This window comes from Paroedura picta, chromosome 3 (genome assembly GCF_049243985.1).
Source record: "Paroedura picta isolate Pp20150507F chromosome 3, Ppicta_v3.0, whole genome shotgun sequence".
NCBI classification, from domain to species: Eukaryota; Metazoa; Chordata; class Lepidosauria; order Squamata; family Gekkonidae; genus Paroedura; species Paroedura picta.
Genome location: NC_135371.1, coordinates 96,904,265 through 96,925,778, shown reverse-complemented (window position 1 = coordinate 96,925,778; position 21,514 = coordinate 96,904,265). Strand labels below are relative to the sequence as shown.

The 21,514-nt window shown below is 44.8% G+C and overlaps 1 protein-coding gene across 4 annotated transcripts in view; it reads right to left on the bottom strand.

Moving 5' to 3' along the window:
* The window catches only part of ARHGAP26 (Rho GTPase activating protein 26), a 423,503-nt gene that overhangs the window by 25,052 nt on the left and 376,937 nt on the right, over positions 1-21,514 (bottom strand). For 2 of the 4 annotated variants that reach the window (XM_077326941.1, XM_077326940.1), the window contains 2 exons: positions 13,331-13,441; positions 1,353-1,421 (listed from right to left, as the gene is read on the bottom strand). The exons of 1 other annotated variant lie outside the window; for it this stretch is intronic. In XM_077326941.1, the coding sequence (XP_077183056.1) occupies positions 1,353-1,421; positions 13,331-13,441 (180 nt within the window). The remainder of the gene's footprint in view (positions 1-1,352; positions 1,422-13,330; positions 13,442-21,514) is intronic. One more of the 4 variants, XM_077326942.1, reaches the window with a different exon arrangement.

Sequence of the window (21,514 nt, the reverse complement as noted above, 5' to 3'; positions counted from 1 at the left end):
TGATCTGGAAGCTTCAACTGGTGCAGCATGTAGCAGCCAGGGTTCTTACAGGTACACCTTGGAGGGCCCACATCAGGCCCACATTCCAACAACTAAACTGAGTATCAGTTAACTACTGGATCAGGTTTAAGGTTCTGGTGATCACCTTCAAGGCATACATGGGCTGGGCTCTGAGTATCTGACTAATTGGAGAGGCTATGTAAGAAGCTGAAGAGAACAAGAACAGGAATGGATAGCCAACTGATAGACTCAAGAATCGAGATAAATCTACAGAGGCTTATTGAACTCTGAATAACCTAAATTAGTAATCTATTCAGACACTGTGGCTATATGGTTACTAGAAGATACTCAAAGCCCCACATCCCTCACAGGGTGTCTGTTGTGGGGAGATGAAGAGAAAAGGTGTTTGCAAACTTCTTTGAGACTCATTTGGGTAGTAAACAGTAGGGTACAAAAATCCAGCTCTTCTTCTAGGGAGCAACCGTGAAAGAAGCATGTGGGCACATAACATTTTAACAAGAGTTTAAAAATGGAGACAGAAGGAACAGGGCAGACACCTGTGTACTGCGACTACCCCAAGCGTATTAGGGCAGGGGGACACTTCAGTGTCTATGGCCAAATGACGTTGAACGTAGAACTCGTAGGAATTGGTTGCTATGTAATCTCCCCATAAGAAGAGTCTCCAGTCTGATTTTCCCTTCACATATCTGAAGACATGGCTCTGGAAAACTCATCTGTAACCACTATGCCACAATTCCCAAAGGTCAGTCCTCTATGAACATTCCAAACCACAGGTTCTTGACACCCATGTCTCCACACCCAAGCCCTCATTTGCCACCACACCACCACAACCTCCCACACAACACACACTTTCAACCCCATGCCCTTACAGACTAAACAACTCCTCCCCTTCCTCTTCCTACTGCTAAGCTCTAGCACCCGTTGTATTATTGGATACAATGGGCTGCCCCTAGTTACTGTAATAAAACAACAAAAAAGGGAACAAAGTAAACCCAATCTGTACACACAAGCTACAAACCTGAAATGTTTAGCAGCAGCAGAATATATATTAGATATTAAAATGCAAATTTTTCTTTCAATACACATGCACAGATAAAACTTTAAAACATCAACATATATCAAGCGCCCAAGCCAATAGCTGAAATATAAGAGGTCTTGGCCTAGACTTCTGGAAGATGGTGGTCATAAGTATCTGGACAATAGCTGAGTGGACAACTGTCCAGGAGAAAGTGACCAGGGGACTGCAAGAATAACAACACCAACATGTGGAGGGGTTTGATGCTTGTTTCACAGGTGATATTATCTCCTTAGGGAAAACAGGTTGTACTTACCTGTAACTGTTGTTCATTGAGTACTCTTCTGTGCCATTACACATGGGATCTGCATCTTTACAGTGCCTGCTATGGAGAAGGAACTTGCAATCAATATATTTAAACATTCTAGAAGCTCCCAAGAGTGCTCACCCATCCCCTCACAGACTTCCTGTCCAAAGTCACGTAAATGTGGGAGGGGTTAGCAATCTCCCTCAGTTCTCCTTCCTGCCACTGGAACAGGCATTATCAGCAGTTCACATTGGGGAAGGAGGGAGGGTTGTTTGACTGCACAGATGACCACTTGATAAACAACAGTTACAGGTAAGTGCAACCCTGTTTTCATCTTCATGGTTTCCGTGCAGTTCCACATAGGAGGCTAGCAAGGTCACTCACCCTGGTGGTGAATGTGGGATTATACAGCAGAAAAATGTATTGAAAAACTGCGCTAACCACAGCACCTCTCTCCAGGAGTTGACATCTATGACACAGCGGTGGACAAATGTGGGTCATTGATCAGGTCCTACGACCACAGATGTCCATTAGAATCGATCTAGCCATGAAGGCCACTGTAATGCAGAGAGACACCAAGAAGGGCATCTACCTTAAGCAGAGATTAAGCCAATTTAATGAAGGAACTTATCCCACATGAAGATGTCGGTATTGAGACATTTACACTACCTGAAATTAAAAGAGTAGGACCTTGAAACATCTCCTGTAAGCAGAGTCCTTTCTGCTTCTGAGCTAGATGTCGGAAAACAACTATACCACTTGGGGAGAAAACCACATTTAGTTTTAACCCAGTGGCCTCTGATGAAATGTCAGAGAAAAGGAGGGGGATACAATATCACAATTTCATTCAGCACCACTTGGCCTCATCAGAAGCAAGGACCAACAAATCCCCAACATGTATATGTTGAGCAGGGAAGCCATAAAAAATGAATTTTAGTGGTTGAGTTATGAACTCTCTTCCCCACAGTCCTGGTCTAGAAACATTTCCATGTTGAAAACATGATCAGAAGAGGGTCAGTGGCCTGTCACCCACACCCTCAAGACTAGAATGTAGTAAAGAGTAAAAGAAGTCTTCATAATTGCCTGATTGATAGGTGATAGTAAAGGTTGCTATGCCAGAATTCTGGCTTGTCAGAGAGGTGATGAAACTGCATCGAAGTAGCTCCCTTAGCAGTGGGAAACACCCTCCACTTGGCCCATAGGGTTTGGAAATTCAATATGCATTGTACATTTTGAATTTGTAAACATTGTGTCTAGGAACCCAACTGGGGAAAAGGAAGGCATACAACTCCATGAAAATAGAAAGGGGACCCTTGTGTGTTATGAACCCACTGGTGTCCTATTATCTCCTGCATTATCTCCTGCATCAAATGAACACCCTGCCTAGTGCATCCTGTAGCAATCTGGAAGTATGCTTTGGGCGTTTGGTAATGACAGTTGATTACAACTGACAACATTGCTTAATCTATCAATCCCATTAGTATGTGCACTGTAAAAATTAGCACAAAGCACATTGAGGTTTCTCAGTCATGTAGACAGCATGAACAATGTGCCCCATCGTGTGGAACCTGAGCTGTGTGTCCTCGCAGCATAACCTCAAAGGCCAGTCCATAGGCTGTGTTGTAGAGACATCTGTGGGCATAAGGGGTCATAGTTGTGGATTAATGCATAAGAACAATCAAGGGCCTGTTCAGTAGCCCTGAGATCCAACAGTCTATTTATAGTCCAAACTCATGTCCTAACCAGGGAGCTCATTTGACCATAATGGCACTATGTGTTTCACATCCAAATATTGAAGCATTGGTGAGGATTTCAAAGGCATGAGGAACAGCACAACGGTGTTCCCTTCCAGCAACTGGATGTGTTATAGTGGTAGAGTGTAAGAATATCAGTCATGAGATCTGCTCCAAATCCCCACTCTGCCATGGACATTTGCAAGGTGACTGTTCCTCAATGTGGTTCTACCTCATATGGATGTCCTGTGGGGAAAGAGGAAGACCAATATGCTAGACTAGAGAACTTTGGGGTATTGTGCAAATAGTTCACTTCACCAGATGGAGATCTCTTAAGGATTCCATTCTTTCTTTCACATGTACTTGGAATCCATGTAGACCAATAATTCTGTTCCCCAGATGGAGATGATGATGATGAAGAAGAGTTGGTTCTTATATGCCACTTTTCCCTACCCGAAGGAGGCTCAAAGCCGGTTACAGTCGCCTTCCCGTTCCTCTCCCATTCCTCTGTCTAGAGGCGAGGACAGAGTACCCATGAAGGATGGAGGAGCGCACTTTGGACAGGAGAATGGATTCAAAATATGTGACAGGGAAATGGCTCCAGTAGTCAGTCACTAAAATAGAGTTACACCCATCAACTATGCAGCCTGGGGTAAGCCACTACCATTGCATTACAGGTTGCAAATTATGTAGTTGCACATGCTAGGCCAAAAGCAACATAGTTATGTACACACCAAAGCAGTGTGTAGCTGAATGTTTGCACTACCAAAGCTTTTGAAGTAAATTATGGCAAACTATAAGTATCCTGATAGAGAAGACTGTTAATGACATTTCAAAGCTCCCAGGAAGGGAACTCACCAGCAGGGGCAGCTCTCACGCAGCACGGATCTGCAGCCTCTGAGCCTCAAAGGGAAGTGGAAGGAGGAGGGGGTGTTCAGGGGTGGGTGAATGGAAGGCGATTTCCTGGCCACTGGCAAGCCAGTTGGAGGAAGTGGCACTCAGGGGTGGGACACCCTGAGTGGGTATTAAGCACTGAGTGGCACTTAAGCCATGAGACATGCTCCTTCTCCAAGGCTTTACCAGAAATATATTATATGGAACAGATATGTATATAAAAATCTATATACATAATAAAGGCAATCCACTGTCCTGGAGTATGGCTATCAGTTTATCAATCAGCAATGATGAATGGTCAATGGAGGGAGTTCCAAATGCTCTGCCCTATTGTTTTTCCAACCTGGGAATAACAGGATACACTCTCAGAATGTATACAGTGGAGAAACAATACTGTGTATGCACATCTGCTGGAGAATTTTCATTTGTGCAGTTCTTACCCTCTCTTTGAGGGGTGTATAGCTGCCTTGTGGGTGAGATTAATTGGTAGATGCCATCGTGATGCCAAAGGCCCTGCCTATGCAAATACTGCCCACTGGACCCTCTGTATTTGCTTAGCAATGACAAGCAGTTAAGCACCACCATACCCATGGCATCTCCTAAGTAGGTCTATACCATAAAATATACATTTCCTCCATTTCCCAAAAAAGAAAGGAGGGCATTTGAAAGAGAGACAGGTCCAACATCCAAAGTAATGGATTCAACTCTGGGATGCTTAATTTAATATAATTTAAGCACATTCTACCCTTTCAAGCTTATACATCCAGTTTTTCAAAAGCAGATGTGAATGCATGGTAACTCAAGTCAAGTCAGATTTTATTGCATTTAGCCATAGGCCATTACAATATAAAAAGAAGACTTCAAAAAGATTTTTAAAAAGAGTTAAAACATTTCAAATCAGTAATAAAATGGGAAATAAGAGAATGAGCAATCACAGATAATAATTACTAATCACCATAAGAACATTTCTAGATGACATATCCACCTATCTTACAATTATTTTAGAGCATGGTAAGACCCTTTATAGACAGAGGGCTACGTTATCCCCTTGTGGGAATAAAATAACACCCATAAATTAGGGCACTAGCCATAAACTGTGCAGAAATAAAGTGAAATGCGGAGTCCTTGCCTCTAGACAGAATCAATTCCGAGACAGTCTCAGATCCTCTGCCAAACAGCTACACCAAAATTGACTTTTAATGATGGCCTTTACCTACACTGAGACTTCACATCCCATCTTCCTGGGAGTTGCGAATGTGGGGAGCACATAGCTTTAGATCCAGATTATGTGGGCGGGCAAGGGGGGGGGGAGTGCAGCTTACCAAACCCTGAAATTGACACTGTGGACAGCATAAGTAAGGGCCCACAGCCAGCAGGGATGGTTCCTGTGATGCACACTGGCTGACTCTTGGTATCTGCCACAAAAGAGGAGGCTGCAGTGTAGAATGGTGTTCAGCAGCACCGGCACTTCTCAGCATGCGTTTACATACATTATTTCAACATGCACACTAGGCAGGGGATGCCTGGAAGTGCATATCCCATGGAGAACACTCACTTATTGGAGTGCAACTGAACTGAAATCCTCCGCAACAGGGCTCACCATGTTTGTGGGGATTGCCCCACAGCTGCTAGTGGCCTGCAGAGACGCTCGGCATCATATACCAGGCCATGGTGCTTAGCAGCGGCTTGCGGTGCGATACATGAAGTGGTGGTGCCTGATGGTATTCCCAGCCATGGGGCTCAGCGATATTAGCATCTAGCCATGAGGCCTGGAGGCTATGGAGCTCAGCAACAGTACACAGTGGGAGGGACTCACAGGCGGCAGGCGGTCCTGGTACTCAGCTAGGGCAGCGTTCAGCTGTGGAACTTGGCAGTCACAGAATCCAGCAGTGGCAGCATACAGTGGGGCATACCTGTGACGCCTGACAATGGCGGCAGTAGGCCTTGGGGCTCAGCTTGCACAGCGCGCGGTGCTGGTATGTAGCACACTACGCCCGCCAGAAGCACTTGGCTGCAGCGCTCGTTATTGGCAGTGCTCATCTGTGGAACTTGGTGGCCACAGAGCTCGGTGCTGGTGCACAGCAGGTGGTGCTCACTGCGGCACTTCGCACCAGTGGCTCTTAGCTGAGGGGCTCAGCAGCCCCATTGCTTGGTGTTGGCACATGGTGGGATGCACTTTTCAGTGGCACTCAGCTGCTTGTTCGGCATTGGTGATGCCCAGCCATGAGTTTTGGCGTGCTCAGCACTAAGCACCAGTGCATGGCAGGATGCACCTGCCTGAAGCACTCAGGTATGGTGCTCATTATAGGTGGCATTCAGTGGCTTGGTGCTGGTGGGACGCTCACTGCCGCGCTTTGCACTGGTGGCACTCAACCACCGGGCTCGGTAGCTGCATCAGCTGATGTCGGCACTTGGTGGGAGACACCCACGAGGTGCCTAGCTGCGCATTCTTCAATAGCGGTACCTTGTTGTGAGGTTTGGCGGCCACATTTTTTTATGGTGACACCCTCCGGTGGCACTCAGCCACACGCATGGCAATGGCGTGGTGTTTGACCGCAGGATGTGGTGGGACAGACCTGGCCATGGCAGTCGGCATGCTTTTGACAGCAAGAGCACTCAGTGGCATATCCTCAGTGCTGCTCAATGACACATGCTCAGCTGTGGTGGCACTCACATCACTCTCTCACAGGGAGAGGAATGGGAAGGCGACTGTAAGCCGCTTTGAGCCTCCTTCGGTTAGGGAAAAGCGGCATATGAGAACCAACTCTTCTTCTTCTTCTTCTTCTTCTTCTTCTTCTTCTTCTTCTTCTTCTCTTGGTGGTGCCAGTGGTGCTTGTCCGTGGTAGCCATGCTGCATGGTGCTCTTTTGACATATGGTTGTTATGGTGTGCGGCAGTAACGTCCCTCATTAATACGTCTTGCACCCTCAGGCACCCCCACTATAATTCTGTAAGTAGATCCAGTCGCAGCCCGGCACCGGGCTGCGGCCCGCGGGTTGGGGACCACTGGGTTAAAGGCACAAGGGCATTACCCAGAAAGTTTGTAGGCAAGCTGCTCATTCTCCTCTCAAATTATGAGGTGATTTGGTGGCAAGATTGAGTATCACCGAGATCCTCTGTCAGACTGAGAAGAATAACTCAGCAATTGTGTCATTCATTCATTCATTCATTCATTCATTCATTCATTCATTCATTCATTCATTCATTCATTCATTCATTCATTCATTCATTCATTCATTCAAGTGAGGCCACATTCCTTACCAGCAATGGCAGATATAAAAATTATAAGTTGTTTAACCATCATCTGAGGTAAAACTCCTCTTCTCCTTGCTGAACAGTCCGCTCTTAGCATGGCAGAAAAAGCACTGAAGGAGAGTGCTAAACCCACCCACATCATGTGACTTTGGGTGGGAAGTCCCCCTCTGTGAGGGGAGGGGCAAATACTCTTGGGAGCTCCTAGGATTTTTTATCTATAGCTTGTGAGTCCTTTCTCCATGGCAGGCTCTGCAAAGACCAGATCCAATGTGTGACTGCACAGAAACCACGATGATGAATCTTTATTATAACTCATTAGAGAGCCAGCTTGGTGTATTGGTTAAGAGTGGCAGCCTGTAATCTGGAAAACTGGGTTTGATTCCTCACTCCTCCACATGCAGTCAGCTGGGTGAACTTGGGCCAGTCACAGTTCTCTTAGCCTCATGTACCTCTGTGTTGTGGGGAGAGGAAGAGAAGACGACAATAAGCTGTTTTAAGACTCCTTCAGGTAGTAAAAAGTGGGGTACCCCCCTGTTTTTTTTGCTCCTAAAAATACCTCATCCATTGCAAAATCCCTTTGTAACAGCCAATTTTAGTGGAGTGTTAAAAAAACACTGAATCTGTGGCCTTTGTTCCAATATGAAGGAATAGGGAGAAAATCCAGACACTCTGTACAGTGAGAGAAAAGTGTCTAGGGTTGTCAACTCTGGATTGGGGAAATTCCCAAAGCTTTGTGGATGGAGATTGTGGTTGCCCCTCCCCTCCATGCAGATCTTGCCTCCCTTGCAATTGGCAGGGAGAAAACTGCTAATTGGTGGGGGCTCTACTTTCCAAGAATAGGCTGTTAGCACTACCCTACAAATCCCTGTGGCAGGACCAAATCCAGTATTGAATTTCATCCAGCTTGTGAGGGGGAGAAATCACCCCCCACACCCGGATCATTAAATTGGGGTTAACTGTAATTTGTGATTTAAGTGAGGATTATGGTTTGGCAGTTCACCTGCACATAATCTAATTCATCAGAAAGTACAGAGGCTTAAGGGGGTGGGTACATTTCCTCAGCTGCAATTCATAATCAGCATTTTAATATGAACAATCATTCATCTAGATGGTTTACCTGCAAAGCAATAAATTAACATGAACAAATGGTTAGAACAAAAAGCCGCAGCAATACCCAACAACTCACAAACAACCATTGGTCTTTATAAATTCTAGAAATGTGAACTGAAAGAGTGGCAAGAAACTAACTCATCCTCGCTGTTCCATGTACAGGACCAGACCCCTAAATCAGGGATGAAGTTCAGATGGCGATGATGTTTGGAAACATCCCTGTTTTGTAACAGCAGATATTTTATGAAAGCAACATTTCCCAACAAATCAGACTTCTTACACATCAAATGCTTCCCCTCCTTTCTTTCCTGATTCAAACTGTGCATAAGAGAGAATTCACATTTTAATAGAATTACTTGTCAACACACAATGGCACAAAAGAACACTTTCCCCCCAAAATTAAATTTTCTTAGGATTTATATTTGTCGACCGGTCCAGCAGGAATTTGATGATCCCAGGCACTGCTTGGAGTTGGAAATAAATTGGTAAATACAGAAACATTCCACATGGACATTTTTGGCTACATGGCACTATCGCTGTGAAATTTGTTTTTCGCAATCCTCCTATAAAGTTCCTACCGAACTTTGCCCATGAAAGATCTTATCCCGTCCCTAATGTATGTTTGTAAGTCTGAATTTTATATGACACAGAACTATCAGTTACATATGCTTTCTATACTACAGAAGAAAAAACATCAACAGAGCTCCACACAACTATCCATGACTCTGAAATCACACTGATTTGAGAGAATTTACAGGAGCTTTTAAATAAAGTCACACATGAACTCAGAGATGACATCACTAGGACAGTGGTGGTAAGAATAAATGCTGTTTGACAGACAAAACAGAGTGGTTGAACCCCACTATTTAGGTAATCGTGCAGCTATGCAGCTTTGTGGATGGAACTCTGGAAAAGCTGGGCAAATACTGAGCACTCATTATTATTATTATTATTATTATTATTATTATTATTATTATTATTATTATTATTATTATTATTATTATTATTATTATTATTATTATATTTATTTATTCCCCGCCACTCCCTGGCAGGCTCGTGGTGGGTTGCAACATCTTATAAAATCCCCATTAAGACACCCATTAAAACATAAAAACCTCACATGGCGGGAAACCCACTCCCAAGTCCCACTACTTGGGAGTGATGTACTATTGGGGGGCATCAGTCTACCTCACCATACCCAGCCTCAACCATAGACCTGGTGGAAGAGCCCCGTCTTGCAGGCCCTGCGGAACACTAAAAGATCCCGCAGGGCCCACAGGTCACCCGGGAGCTCGTTCCACCAGGTAGGGGCCAGGACCGAAAAAGCCCTGGCCCTGGTTGAGGCTAGGTGCGCTTCCCTGGGGCCGGGAACTACCAGCAAATTTGGTAATTAATTTGGTAATTAATATCAACGAGCAACTTGGCAAAAGAACTTCCATTGATCTAAGCCTGGCCTCCAATTTCCTTCCTCCTGCCCTTTGCATGATCCATGCATGATGCTCCAGTGCCCTTCAAAGCCCAATCTTGATTATCAAGGACATAAATGAGCCCTGGGTTTTTCTGATAGTTTTTAAATTTTTGCCTCCAAGCCTGGTACATGGCCAACAAAACAGTCAGCAGAGTCTTTCCTATGTGGCCATGTATAAAGAGTAGCTTGAGATTCCCTCCCCCACCTCAAAATGATAGCATTCTGAATGTCTTATACTAGATGCAGCCTTGCATCAAAATCAAATGTAAAACTTGTCCATGGGAATTTGAGGTTTAAGGCTTGAAAGCCATTTTAATTTGAATTCAGCTGTACTCTTGGGAAATGCATATGCCTTTTCATAAACTGTTCATAAACGAATAAATCTTATCCTGTATAAAGTCCTGGAGAGTAGGGGGGATTATAGGTAGACTAGGAGAGGCGTATCTAAGGGGTGGCACCCAGGGGATGGATCCTGGGGCCCAGGATGGGGGGGGGGAGGCATGGAAGGGAGCCATAGAGGCTGTAACCCAAGCTCTGCCCACTGCTGGCCTGCTGATAGCCCTGGATGCCTACCACCTGTGTCTCTGATGTCCGCTCCTGTGGGTGGAGGATGGCAGAATGTAGCAACAGCTGATCAGGACTCTATGAACCCGGGGAGGGGGGCACTGGTGCTCCCCTGTGATGGTGTGCCACTTGATAGGTGCCTGGGTATCAGAATCCCCAGGTATTTCTGCCATGATTTTATTCTGTTTTATTCTGATGCCTGTAAGAGTATTGATCTGGCCTGGCCTATTTGCCCTAAGATGCTTTGGTTTGACACCCCAAGGTTGCTTCCCAGCCACTATGTTTTATGCCTTCTTACCCACCTTCCATATTCCTTCCCCTCCCTTGTTTTAATATTCTGTAGTTCCAAGACCTTCCTGTCCCTGATGGCCAAATGATTATCTCTATGTTTTGACTTCTTTGAATTGTGCCTGGTTCTAGTTTCCAAGGGAGGGAGATGAACCCCTATGTTGTTTGCCTATGCTTTGTACCTCAGTCCTGACTATGCCTTCAATGTAGATGCTTTCATTTTCGTAAATAAAGAAACTTTATTTCCATGAGTATACTTATTTAGAAATTGAAGTCTCACATTGGGCGAGCATAACCCCCCCCCGGCCTTTTCTGTGGCTTGAGGTGACTAGCTCTTCTCCTGCCGCCCAGGGGGAAGGCATCAGGACATCAGGCAACAGGGTGAGCTTGGGCATATGCCATGGAGCTGAGGTAGGGCATGCTATGCTGCTCAACAGTCACCCGGGCCAATGCGAACCCAAACAGTCTTCCTTCTGGATTGATAGGGGGACTCATAGTTCAAAATGGCTGGCTCCTTTACTGCTGCCCACAGGGAATGCATCAGGAAATGGGGGAGGCTAGGGACATGGGCGACGGGGGCAGGCATTTTTTTGGGCAGGTACAGAGTTCACCCCTTCATTGCCAAATCCTACCCAGCTGCCTGGGTGCAAAATTGGCCAAGTGTATGGTCCTATTAGAGCCTCTTCTGGTGCAGAGTGGTAAGGCAGCAGAAATGCTGTCTGAAGCTGTCTGCCCATGAGGTTGGGAGTTCGATCCCAGCAGCCAGCTCAAGGTTGACTCAGCCTTCCATCCTTCTGAGGTCGGTAAAATGAGTACCCAGTTTGCTGGGGGGTAAACAGTAATGACCGGGGAAGGCACTGGCAAACCACCCCATATTGAATCTGCCATGAAAATGCTAGAGGGCGTCACCCCAAGGGTCAGACATGACTCGGTGCTTGCACAGGGGATACCTTTACCTTTACCTTATGGTCCTGTTACAGTATATTCCTGAAAAATGGATCTCATTAGGTTATCTACATCAGTGGTCCCCAACCTTTTATCACTGGGGACCAGTCAACGCTTGACAATTTTACTGAGGCCCGGGGGTGGGTAGTCTTTTGCCGAGGGCCGCCGCCATCTGAGCCCCTGCTCCACTTGCTTTTCCACCGGTGCCCCTGACTTCCCACCGCCCACTGGGGGGCGCTGCCAGCAGCAGCTGCGCAGCGCCATGCCGAGGGGGAGTCCCAGCCAAGGCGGCTGCTGGAGAGCATCAAAGGTGAGCCAGCGGCCGAGTGGCAGGGCAGCTTCTGAGGCAGCAGCCAGGGAGGAGGACGAGGAGGAGCCACAGCCCGGTACCGACTGATCTACGGACTGGTACCGGTCTCCGGACCGGGGGTTGGGGACCACTGATCTACATTGTATAGTCAGGTGTCTCTGGTTAGGCATGAGCCTGACTGCTGGTTTGTAGCACTTCAAAGGTAATTAATCCTAACTTCCCAGTATATTGTTGTTGTTAGGTGCAAAGTCGTGTCCGACTCATCGCGACCCCATGGACAATGATCCTCCAAGCCTTCCTGTCCTCTACCATTCCCCGGAGTCCATTTAAGTTTGCACCTACTGCTTCAGTGACTCCATCCAGCCACCTCATTCTTTGTCATCCCAGTACATAGTAGCCATCTAATGAAATAGCACATTATATTGTACAGCAAAGCCATATGTTGCCATTTTATTGTCACATACAGGTGAGTTCCCTGTGGCCAGCAGAATGACCCCACTTTTTAAGGAGACAACATATGAGGTGGGGCTCCTGGGGAATTTCCCTTGTACACAGAGCAAAGGCAAACCCTCTCTAGTTCTGGCTTAAAGGGGAAATGGCTGCAGCCCCCCCCCCCCCCAAAAAAAAAAGCTGGTTTGGTTCAGGCTGGTCTGTTTCACTACTACCTGCTTAGAAGTGGAGGAACTGAAAGGGGAGGGGGCTGAAAAGGATTGCAAACCCTTTCTTCCTGACATTTGAGAGGCCCGAGGCCATGCTGTTAGGCCAAAAGGGACACAAGTGATTTCAGCTCCCCAGAGAGCCAGGTCTTTGTAGCCAGTAGAATTTCATTAACAAAGTGGAGGATTTTTTTTTTAATATTGGGTAGCCTGTTGCTACTAAAATAAAGGTATGGCTTATAAACCAACTAAAATGAGAAGAGACCGTTTTAGAATACTTTGTAGTTATTTTCACAGACTGTAGTAATATGGAAGACTTAAAAGAAATGAGCAAACTTTACTTTTTGCTCTTTGCACTTTTGGAGCAGTAATGGAAGCTTACCTTTTTGGAGTGATGAATTTATGGAGAGCAGCAAGTTCAGCAATTTAACACTAACCAACCCATCAAGTCAACCACAGCTGAAGCAAATTCTTTAAAAAGATGTGGTACTGCAGCTGGGACGATGGGGACACTTGATAGCTTAGTCATGCGGGGCTTAGGTTACTCAAGTTATTCCTCAGTTGGGGGTCACATAAGGGTTAAAAGTTTCCTCTCCTGCTGTTCCATGTTAGCTGAGGGGCTGTGAAAGCTAAAAAGTAAAACAGCAAGCTGGACTGCAGTGAAGAATGAGGCAGGGGGGAAAACAGAAGTGTATCAACTTAAAATATAAGAATAGCAGCGGCAACTAAGGCAAGCAAAATAAAACCCTCAAACCTGCAACGGACCTGATGGGGGATGAGTCGCTGGACGTAGAAGAGGTGGGCATAGGGCTGGATGGTGCAGAGAACATAGGCCAGGACGGTGAAAGGGGTGACGTTGGACTTGGATTCTGAGGGCTGCAAGACAGAACCAGATAACTCATCAAGACATAGGAAACCACAGCACAGACGCACAGAAACTCAAGGCAAGATCCAACAGCAACGTGTGTCCTGGGGGGACATTTATGACACAAGAGGAAACCCCAAAGTGGGAGCATCATGGACTTTGGGAAACAGCTCCAGCAAAAATAACAGAACAGACCCGGCTGCCTGTTAACTCCTGCTCTGTGATTTCTTGGCTGGCAAGTTTGCCTCTTTTGCAGTCTTTCTGCAATAGCACCTCTGCACAAAACTGCTTATGTCCCCTTCCCCAGAGTTTGACTTGCTTCGCTGCTGAGGTCCCTGCTGATTTCCAAAGGTTGCGGGATCACATTTTGCAACTCATAATCAACAACCAAAATTGCATCTCTTGCTTTGTTTGTTTGTTGTGGTATAAATTTCCTGTTTATATTTCGGAGTCAATGAGCCTTACATGCTGGAAGCTCAGAGGAATTTATCACTGAAAGGAGGGCAAGGAAGTGCTACTAGAGTTGTCTCTACCACTCTATACGGAAGGCAAGTTAGACAAGAAAGCTCTACAGTGCATCAGAGTCAACCAAACCTGGTCAAATGGGGAAATGAAAACCAGACTCGACAAATAAAGTATACATTTTGTACCCCCAATCTTGATAACGCAACAGGCCTCTCAAAGGGGAAAAAAAGAGTTTTAAACCCAAGAATTTAAAATAAATATGTATTTATTTTTATAGCCTGCATGCTCAGGGCAGTTAACAGTATGAAGTAACAATCAATAAAAATATAAAATCATAAATATTCAATAAAACATTTTAAATTTCAATAGTCCCCAAATAGTTTAGGTTGCGGGGGGAGTCTCCTTGGAGGACTGATCTTCCTGGAGTTTGCAGCAGTGAAGCCAGCACTTCTTGATTGGTCCATCAGGGCCTCGACCATAAGCCTGGTGGAAAAGCTCCGCCTTGCATGCTCTGGGGCGCTGGTTATGGTCCCACAGGGCCTTCATTTCTCTCCGCACCAGGCTAGAGCCAGGGTTGAAAAGGCCCTCGCCTTGGTTGAGGCTGGTTTCACCTCCTTTGGACTGGGGATCCTAAGCAGATTTTTGTCATAAGATCTTAATGCCCTGCGGGGGGGGGGGGCATATTGGAAGCTGCTGAGGATCACATTAAGCATTCTGTTGAACATGATTTCTGCCAGGACAGATATCCAACCAATGGATTAGCTGTAACCTATCAATCCACTAAGCAAAGTCTGAAGCTTTCTGGCAACTTAAGTAATTCTTCCTGCAATGGAAAAGCCACTTAAGTCAGAAGAATGATCAATGGAAAGCTCTTGGCATTCTAATACAGAGCCATCTAGTGTGGCGCTATTAGTCTGGAGCTGCTACATGTTGTACATTGAGTTTCATGCAGGGGTGCTTGCAAAACTCCCTCCACCTTTTATCCTAGAACTCAGAATCCAGAACTACCAGGTCTTTGTTGTGGAGCAGCATTTGTGGCTCAGTTTTCCTCCATTCTTTCTGTGGAATTTCTGTACCCTGTGAAGCCTACAGTGCATGCCCAGTAGGCTTTTGCCACAGCTTTCTGTTTGTGCCATTTGTGTTGATTCCACCCCTCCCCCCATACTCATAAAGTCATGTATGTGAATGATTATATGTTTACTACAAGTGCTGGAAGAGCTGTACTGATAAGGGAAACAAATATGGTTTCCTTTAGAAAATAGTAAACTGAAACTTAGAAAATGGGTACAGCAAATTCTGGGTGTCAAAGTAGACATTACGTTTCTTAACCAGTCTGTTTCCAGTTTGCCTAACCTGACCTTTCATTCCCTTTAGTCAGACTGCTACTCTTGGGAAGCACCAGTGGGGCTCAATCTGGATTGGAACCCTGGTGCAGCGAGAAACAAGGCTTCCTGCCTGGGCTATTCTCCTGACTTCAAACAGATCTGAGGGGCATTTTTTGCCCCACTGGTGTTCCTGCAAAACAGAATATCAATCAAACACCATCAAATCCTGAAGGAATTACAATTTTTGCACTCTAGCTAAGGCTGTCCTCCTCAAAGGACTACCCAACAAGCTCACTTGGACAGATAGAGCCTCTTTAAAATTAGAGGAAGGCAGTCTTCAGGAATGCTCTTTAATGCTTTAAACAATGCTAAAGGTTTGCTACCTGTTCCTTCAGAAATGTAGGCAGAACTGTGCAAAGCAGTTGGAGTTAATCTAAATTTCAAAAGGCCAATATATTTTTTCAGTGCCAGGAAAGGATCATCAAATAAGGAGGTAGGGTACTCTCTCTGTATGATGCAGATTTTGTTGAGCACGAGAACAGGAATTTGTATTTCTGAGATGTTAACTAACTTGGCAAACCAGATATTAATGCAATAATCTAAGTGTATGTACTTCATCAGATAAGAATGAATTGAACAAGTTGATTTAATAAGAACAAATGAGTAATTGAAATTTACAAAATTGCAGTCCACATGAATAGAGGACAGAAACTTCAGCCTTGTTTCTTATCAAAGCTCTTGGTCTGGCCTACATTCAAATATTTTGCTGTGTAAGCAACACATAAATATGCACAGAAAGCTTGGCTATTGAATTCTGAATAATGTTTAACTCACTAAATTCTTATCTCAGGAAAACCAACAGTTACTTGGAAACATATTTTGGTCAAAGGATGTTATCAAGATCTTTTTCTTTTCACGTCAATTTTTCATTTTGCAGAATCATTGAGTAAACAGTGTTTCACTTTCTGTATGTACAGAATATACCCTGTACACATTCAAACTGAGTAGTTTTTTCATGAGAAAAATGACCAAATTTATTAGGGGAGGGGAGAGAATCTGTTGCACTATTATATTGACCATAAATTAACCTTATATCTTAAATATTAATTGATTTTTATTTGTTTCAGAGGGTAGATCCATGTATGTTTGCAGCAGAATAGATCTGAGTCCAGGAGTACTTTAGAGACCAACAAGGGTACGCACTTTCAAGAGTCAAAGCTCTGTGTCTGACCAAGAGAGCTTTGACTCTCAAAAACTTACACTCTGAGACTCTTGCTTATTTCTAAGGCACTACTGGACTCAAATCTAATTGATTTTTTGTCGCATATGTTGTGATTCAGATTCTGCTTTGACAGATACATTAAGTGTTATATTAATGATACTGCGAATTTCACCATAAAAACACATTTAGCAGTTGAACTTATGTCCAGACCCCCTTCTGGCCATCCCAGACATTTTCCAGGCACCCCATAGAATTCCAGGAACACAACCAGGGAATCAGTGGGCAGCCCCACAACCAAGCAGGATGCCAGGAGAAGCTGGCTGGAGCCAGCATGCCAGCCTGAACACCCTGGACACCTTGGCTGGGTGGGTGAGACTATGTCAGCTGGCCAGTTGGGCAGAAAGTCCAAACAGTTGGGTATCAGACAGAGGGGGGGGGCACAGAGGAGTGGCTTTGAAACCTTAGGGGGAGGGGTAAGGGAGGTGGACTGGAAATGGGACAGGGGATAAAAGGGAAGTGAGGGAGACAGCGTCAGATGCAAGGAAGGCAAGGAGGGCAGATGACTTGAGGAAGAAGTGGAGGAGAGAGTGAGAAAGGAAAGAGTGGAAGGAGTGACAGTGGAGGTCAGAGGCAGAGGCAAGATGGAGGAAGTGAAAAGGAGGGAGGGCAAAAAGAAGTGCTCGAGACCCGTGGAGAGCCTGAAGAGGGCATGGCTCAACCTGGAGATGGGGTGAGGGCCCTAGGAGTCCTCCCAACTTACCATGATCACCTAATCTGTTCAGTTCATATCTAGCAGTCACATATAGCTGCTGGACAAGTTTGTACTGGGTTTTCACTAAACATCCATGCAGCAAAGTGAACATTAATATCAAGGGGGGGTTTGGAAGATCAGAAACCCACTCCTATTACATCATTATTGGCTCCAGGCTGCACTGAATTTTTCTGACCAAGCAAGGAAGGTACACAATTGAACCATTACTATGTGAAAGTGTACGTGACCACGGCAGCAAATGATCAAGAATGAGTTTTTTGATTAATATCTTGGGTTTTTGTCACAGTCAGTAATATATACTGGTATTCCTTTTAAAGTTTTCAGCTGATTCAGACCAGAATACTTCAATGACTGAGAGGTCTGCCCCTTAATGTACCTGCCCATTAGATGAAATAGTCTTCAGAAATACTCCTCTGTATTATTCTTTTCTATGAGTGAGCTGGGATGTTACAAAAAACAGGCTTTTTGGGTTGTGGCACACAACTATGGAATGCTGTCCTCAGTTCTTCACCTGGCACTGAGGGTCAAAGCAGATGCCCCTGTTTCCCCAGGTCTGACCCACAGATACTGCTGCCATTTTAAAGGTTGCAGGGGCCTGATCCTGGGGAGAAGGTGCACTATTGGCCTTTCAAGTGCCAAAATAACTGGTGTCTAGTTTGGACCTGAGCCTATTGTGTTTTCAGTCCTCCCAGGCCTTTTGTTGATTTTTTAAAAATTTTGCTGATTCTTTTAACATTTTGTGGACTTTATTCCTGAATTATTTGTATCAAACAAACAGACAGGCTGCCTAAAACAATTTTATATCACCAGCCTGTTGATCCACATTGCCATCCTAAATAAAGTTATAAGCTTTTAAGCCCACTGACTCCAATGGACTCAGAAGGCTATAATTATATTTAGAATGACCTTGTTAAGGTCTTCTGACTTTAAAAAATGATTTTAAAATGTCTTACTGCTGTTTGATAAATCTAAAGAAAATTTTAACATGATGCAAACCCTATGGAAGTGTTAATGTGATTGATTTGTAATGTCTTCATCTTATTGCAAGCCACCTTGAGGACACCTTTGGCTTAAAGGCAGGGAGGGAATGTTTTCAATACATACAACTCATAAAAACTGCTTATGTATGGCAAGCTTTTGACATGTTACAGTAGTGGTCCGCAACCTTTTTATCACCAGGGACCGGTCAACGCTTGACAATTTTACTGAGCTCCGCGGGGGGGGGGGTAGTCTTTTGCCGAGGGATGCCGCTGCCTGAGCACCTGCTCCACTTGCTTTCCTGCTGGCGCCCCTGACTTCCCACCACCCGCTGGGGGGTGCTGCCAGCAGCAGTTGCACAATGCCACACCGAGGGGGAGCCCCAGCCATAGTGGCCGCTGGAGAGCACCAAAGGTGAGCTGGCGGCAGAGTGGCAGGGCAGCCCCCGAGGCAGCAGCCGGGGAGGAGGAACAGGAGGAGCCATGGCCCAGTACCAACTGATCCACGTACCGGGACTGGTCCCCGGACCGGGGTTTCGGGACCACTTTGTTACAGCATTCCAAGCAAATAATCTCCCACCGTATAGTGTCGAAACCACCATATACTGCCACCAGGTGTGTTTGGCGATTTTTGGTTGTTTGTTTATTTATTTACCGCTCTCCCCGGAGGCTCAGGATGGTTTGTATGTGAAAGGCTGATGCATGTGAAAGGTTCCCTGCATGAATCATCTACTACATGGATTTCCGGTAAGGCTGAGCTAGTTGGACTTACCCCATTTCATGCTGGTTTTCCTGAGAGTTGGAAAGTTCAATCTTTTGGCACTTTCCTCCCCATACTGATTAGTTATGTTTCAATGTTGTTCTTCAAATCTGCATTTTTTCCACTCTTTGCTATCACAGTTCTCAGACTCATATGCCCACGTTGCCATTTAATTTTATTGGCTGTGACAATCCAGGTAAATGTTTAAGATGAACTTAATGATGCTATGGATGCTCAGAAACAGAACGATATGTATCACCACAACCCATCTAATCACATAGCGCTATCAGCAACTGAACCACAGCCCCATGATCCTCTAAGGACAGCAGTACTGTACGAACATTTTCATAATTTGATCACACTTGGAATTAGGTCAGCAGAAATTAAATTAAATCAACAGATCATTCTCACTCAACAAAACCTTCAACACAACACAATTGGTCGCAAGTCGGAATTGCATTATTTTATTTTAAAAAACGTTATGGGTCTTCTTTCCTTGCGGCAGAACCACTGTGGTGCTATTGTTCCCCTATTTTACATTGTAATCATGCACTGTACATGGGAGGCCAAAAACTACTCAGTAACTTGTGTGCAAGGAGCTGGTGGCTTCTGTCCAATTTTCTGGTGGGAAAATATCTACATCATAAGAATCACCATCATAATTTGGCAGTGAGAGAACATTCTTGACCAGATTAGAACACTTTTTAATGGAGGTCAGGTTTCTGACTCAAACTGCTTTATGTCTAGGTTTATCCATGACAGACTTTAATATCGGATTAGCACAAATGGGATAAATGGCATCTAGACAGAGTTCAACAACATTTGCAGCTGAACCTCTTAGCTGCATTTAAATGTCATTCACCCCCCCACACACACACACACAGACACAATACCTATTTTATGTTGATTCAGAGAATCTTCAGGGGCCCTATAATGGCATTTTCTTTCTCTTATTAGAAACAAGCAAGCAGCTCCACAGCTAATCATATCTGGCTATATGATGATGGCACTGAAGGCAAAGGAATATAACTCAGAGCGAGACAATGTTGATTCAGGAAGCACTGCCTGCACTCAGACTGGCTTTGTTTGCCCACAGTGGCAGCATTATAGAGTTAAATCTGACTGCCTATAAGATGGCTTCCTTGTTCTCATGGAAACAGAAGATCTATTTAAAAACACAGCCATGCAGCCGCTGCCGCCTATCAGGACCACGGAGATACCCACTCTAGAGCAACCCCATAGTGTTGCTACCTGAATACCAAAAACCTAGGAGGGGAGCCTGAATATGCCCGTGGGGGCATTACGGCTGAGAAGCTAAGGGCTAATTCCTTTCTAACTTTTGGTCCCCTGGTTAACGTGTGGAAACAAAAATGTAGCCGTGTGTGGGTATATGAGGCCTGAGAAAAAGAGTAACATTTCCCCGCCACACAGAAAGTATTGACTCCTGCTCAAAACTGCTTTTGCTTTGTGATGTGTGTGACTCGCAGTCATAATGAACAAGGAGATAAGACACACATATCTGGAAACCTGGTTCATGCTTCCCATTTGGCTGGCACTGAACTGCTAAACATGGGCAAGACTCCCCAAAACTCCCTGCCAGGTCACCAATAGCAACACCCACTCCTGCCATGGTCCCCCTAGCTCTGAATCCACCCCCCCCCCCCAATCTTTGTAAATTACAAAGAATGCAAGTAAAGAAGATATTTGTCTTTGTTGACTTTAAAGTAGGGAATTACTTGTGGTTCTTCTGCATAAGACCCACATAAAACCAAACAAGGCTCCCCACCTATTCAAAGTACTTTGGGAAGAAGAATAGTCTCGTTCTACTTCAGAGCAGGCACAAATAAGCATTTCCCCTGTACAGCGAAACAAAGCCCTGCCCTCCTTAAGTCTTCTACTTAAAGCAGAATACATGGAGTACGTGTGCCTTTCAGCTTGTGCCAAGCTTTTACAGAAGGCAACAGTGGCACAAACCTTTTGAACAAGGGTAAAGAAATGCCCTAGTCTCTCATCACGAAAAGCAAGGGCTTGTGGGATGTAAGAGAACAAATCCACACAAGCACAGTTCCTGTTTGTACAAATTAAAAGGTGTCTGCTGTTTGCAATGGTCCCTGTGCAGACTGGTGGGGTGGTAGGTAGATTTTTATTGCACATGGCCAAAGTCTGTTACAGGATTAGTTGAAGTAAAACATGAATGACAGAAGAGAACAAATTAAAAAATCAGCAATATGAGTTCCAAGCCATTAAAAAGTGTTATCCAACTCCAAACAAATATGAATACAAATGTTAAAATATTCTGCACATATAAAAAGCTATTACTCAAAAGTATAATTTTGACACAACCTATACAAGAATTTTCTAGATTTAGAAATACAAGAAACATCTAGATTTAGATGTGTAGTCATGTTGGTTTGAAGCAGCAGAACAAAATTTGAATCCAGTAGCACTTTTAAGACCAACAAGTTTTATTCAAAGTATGAGCTTTTGTGTAACTTTGTTGGTCTTAAAGGTTGCAGTGAACTCAAATTTTGTTTCATAAATTATTTTTTGCCAGTCTAAACAT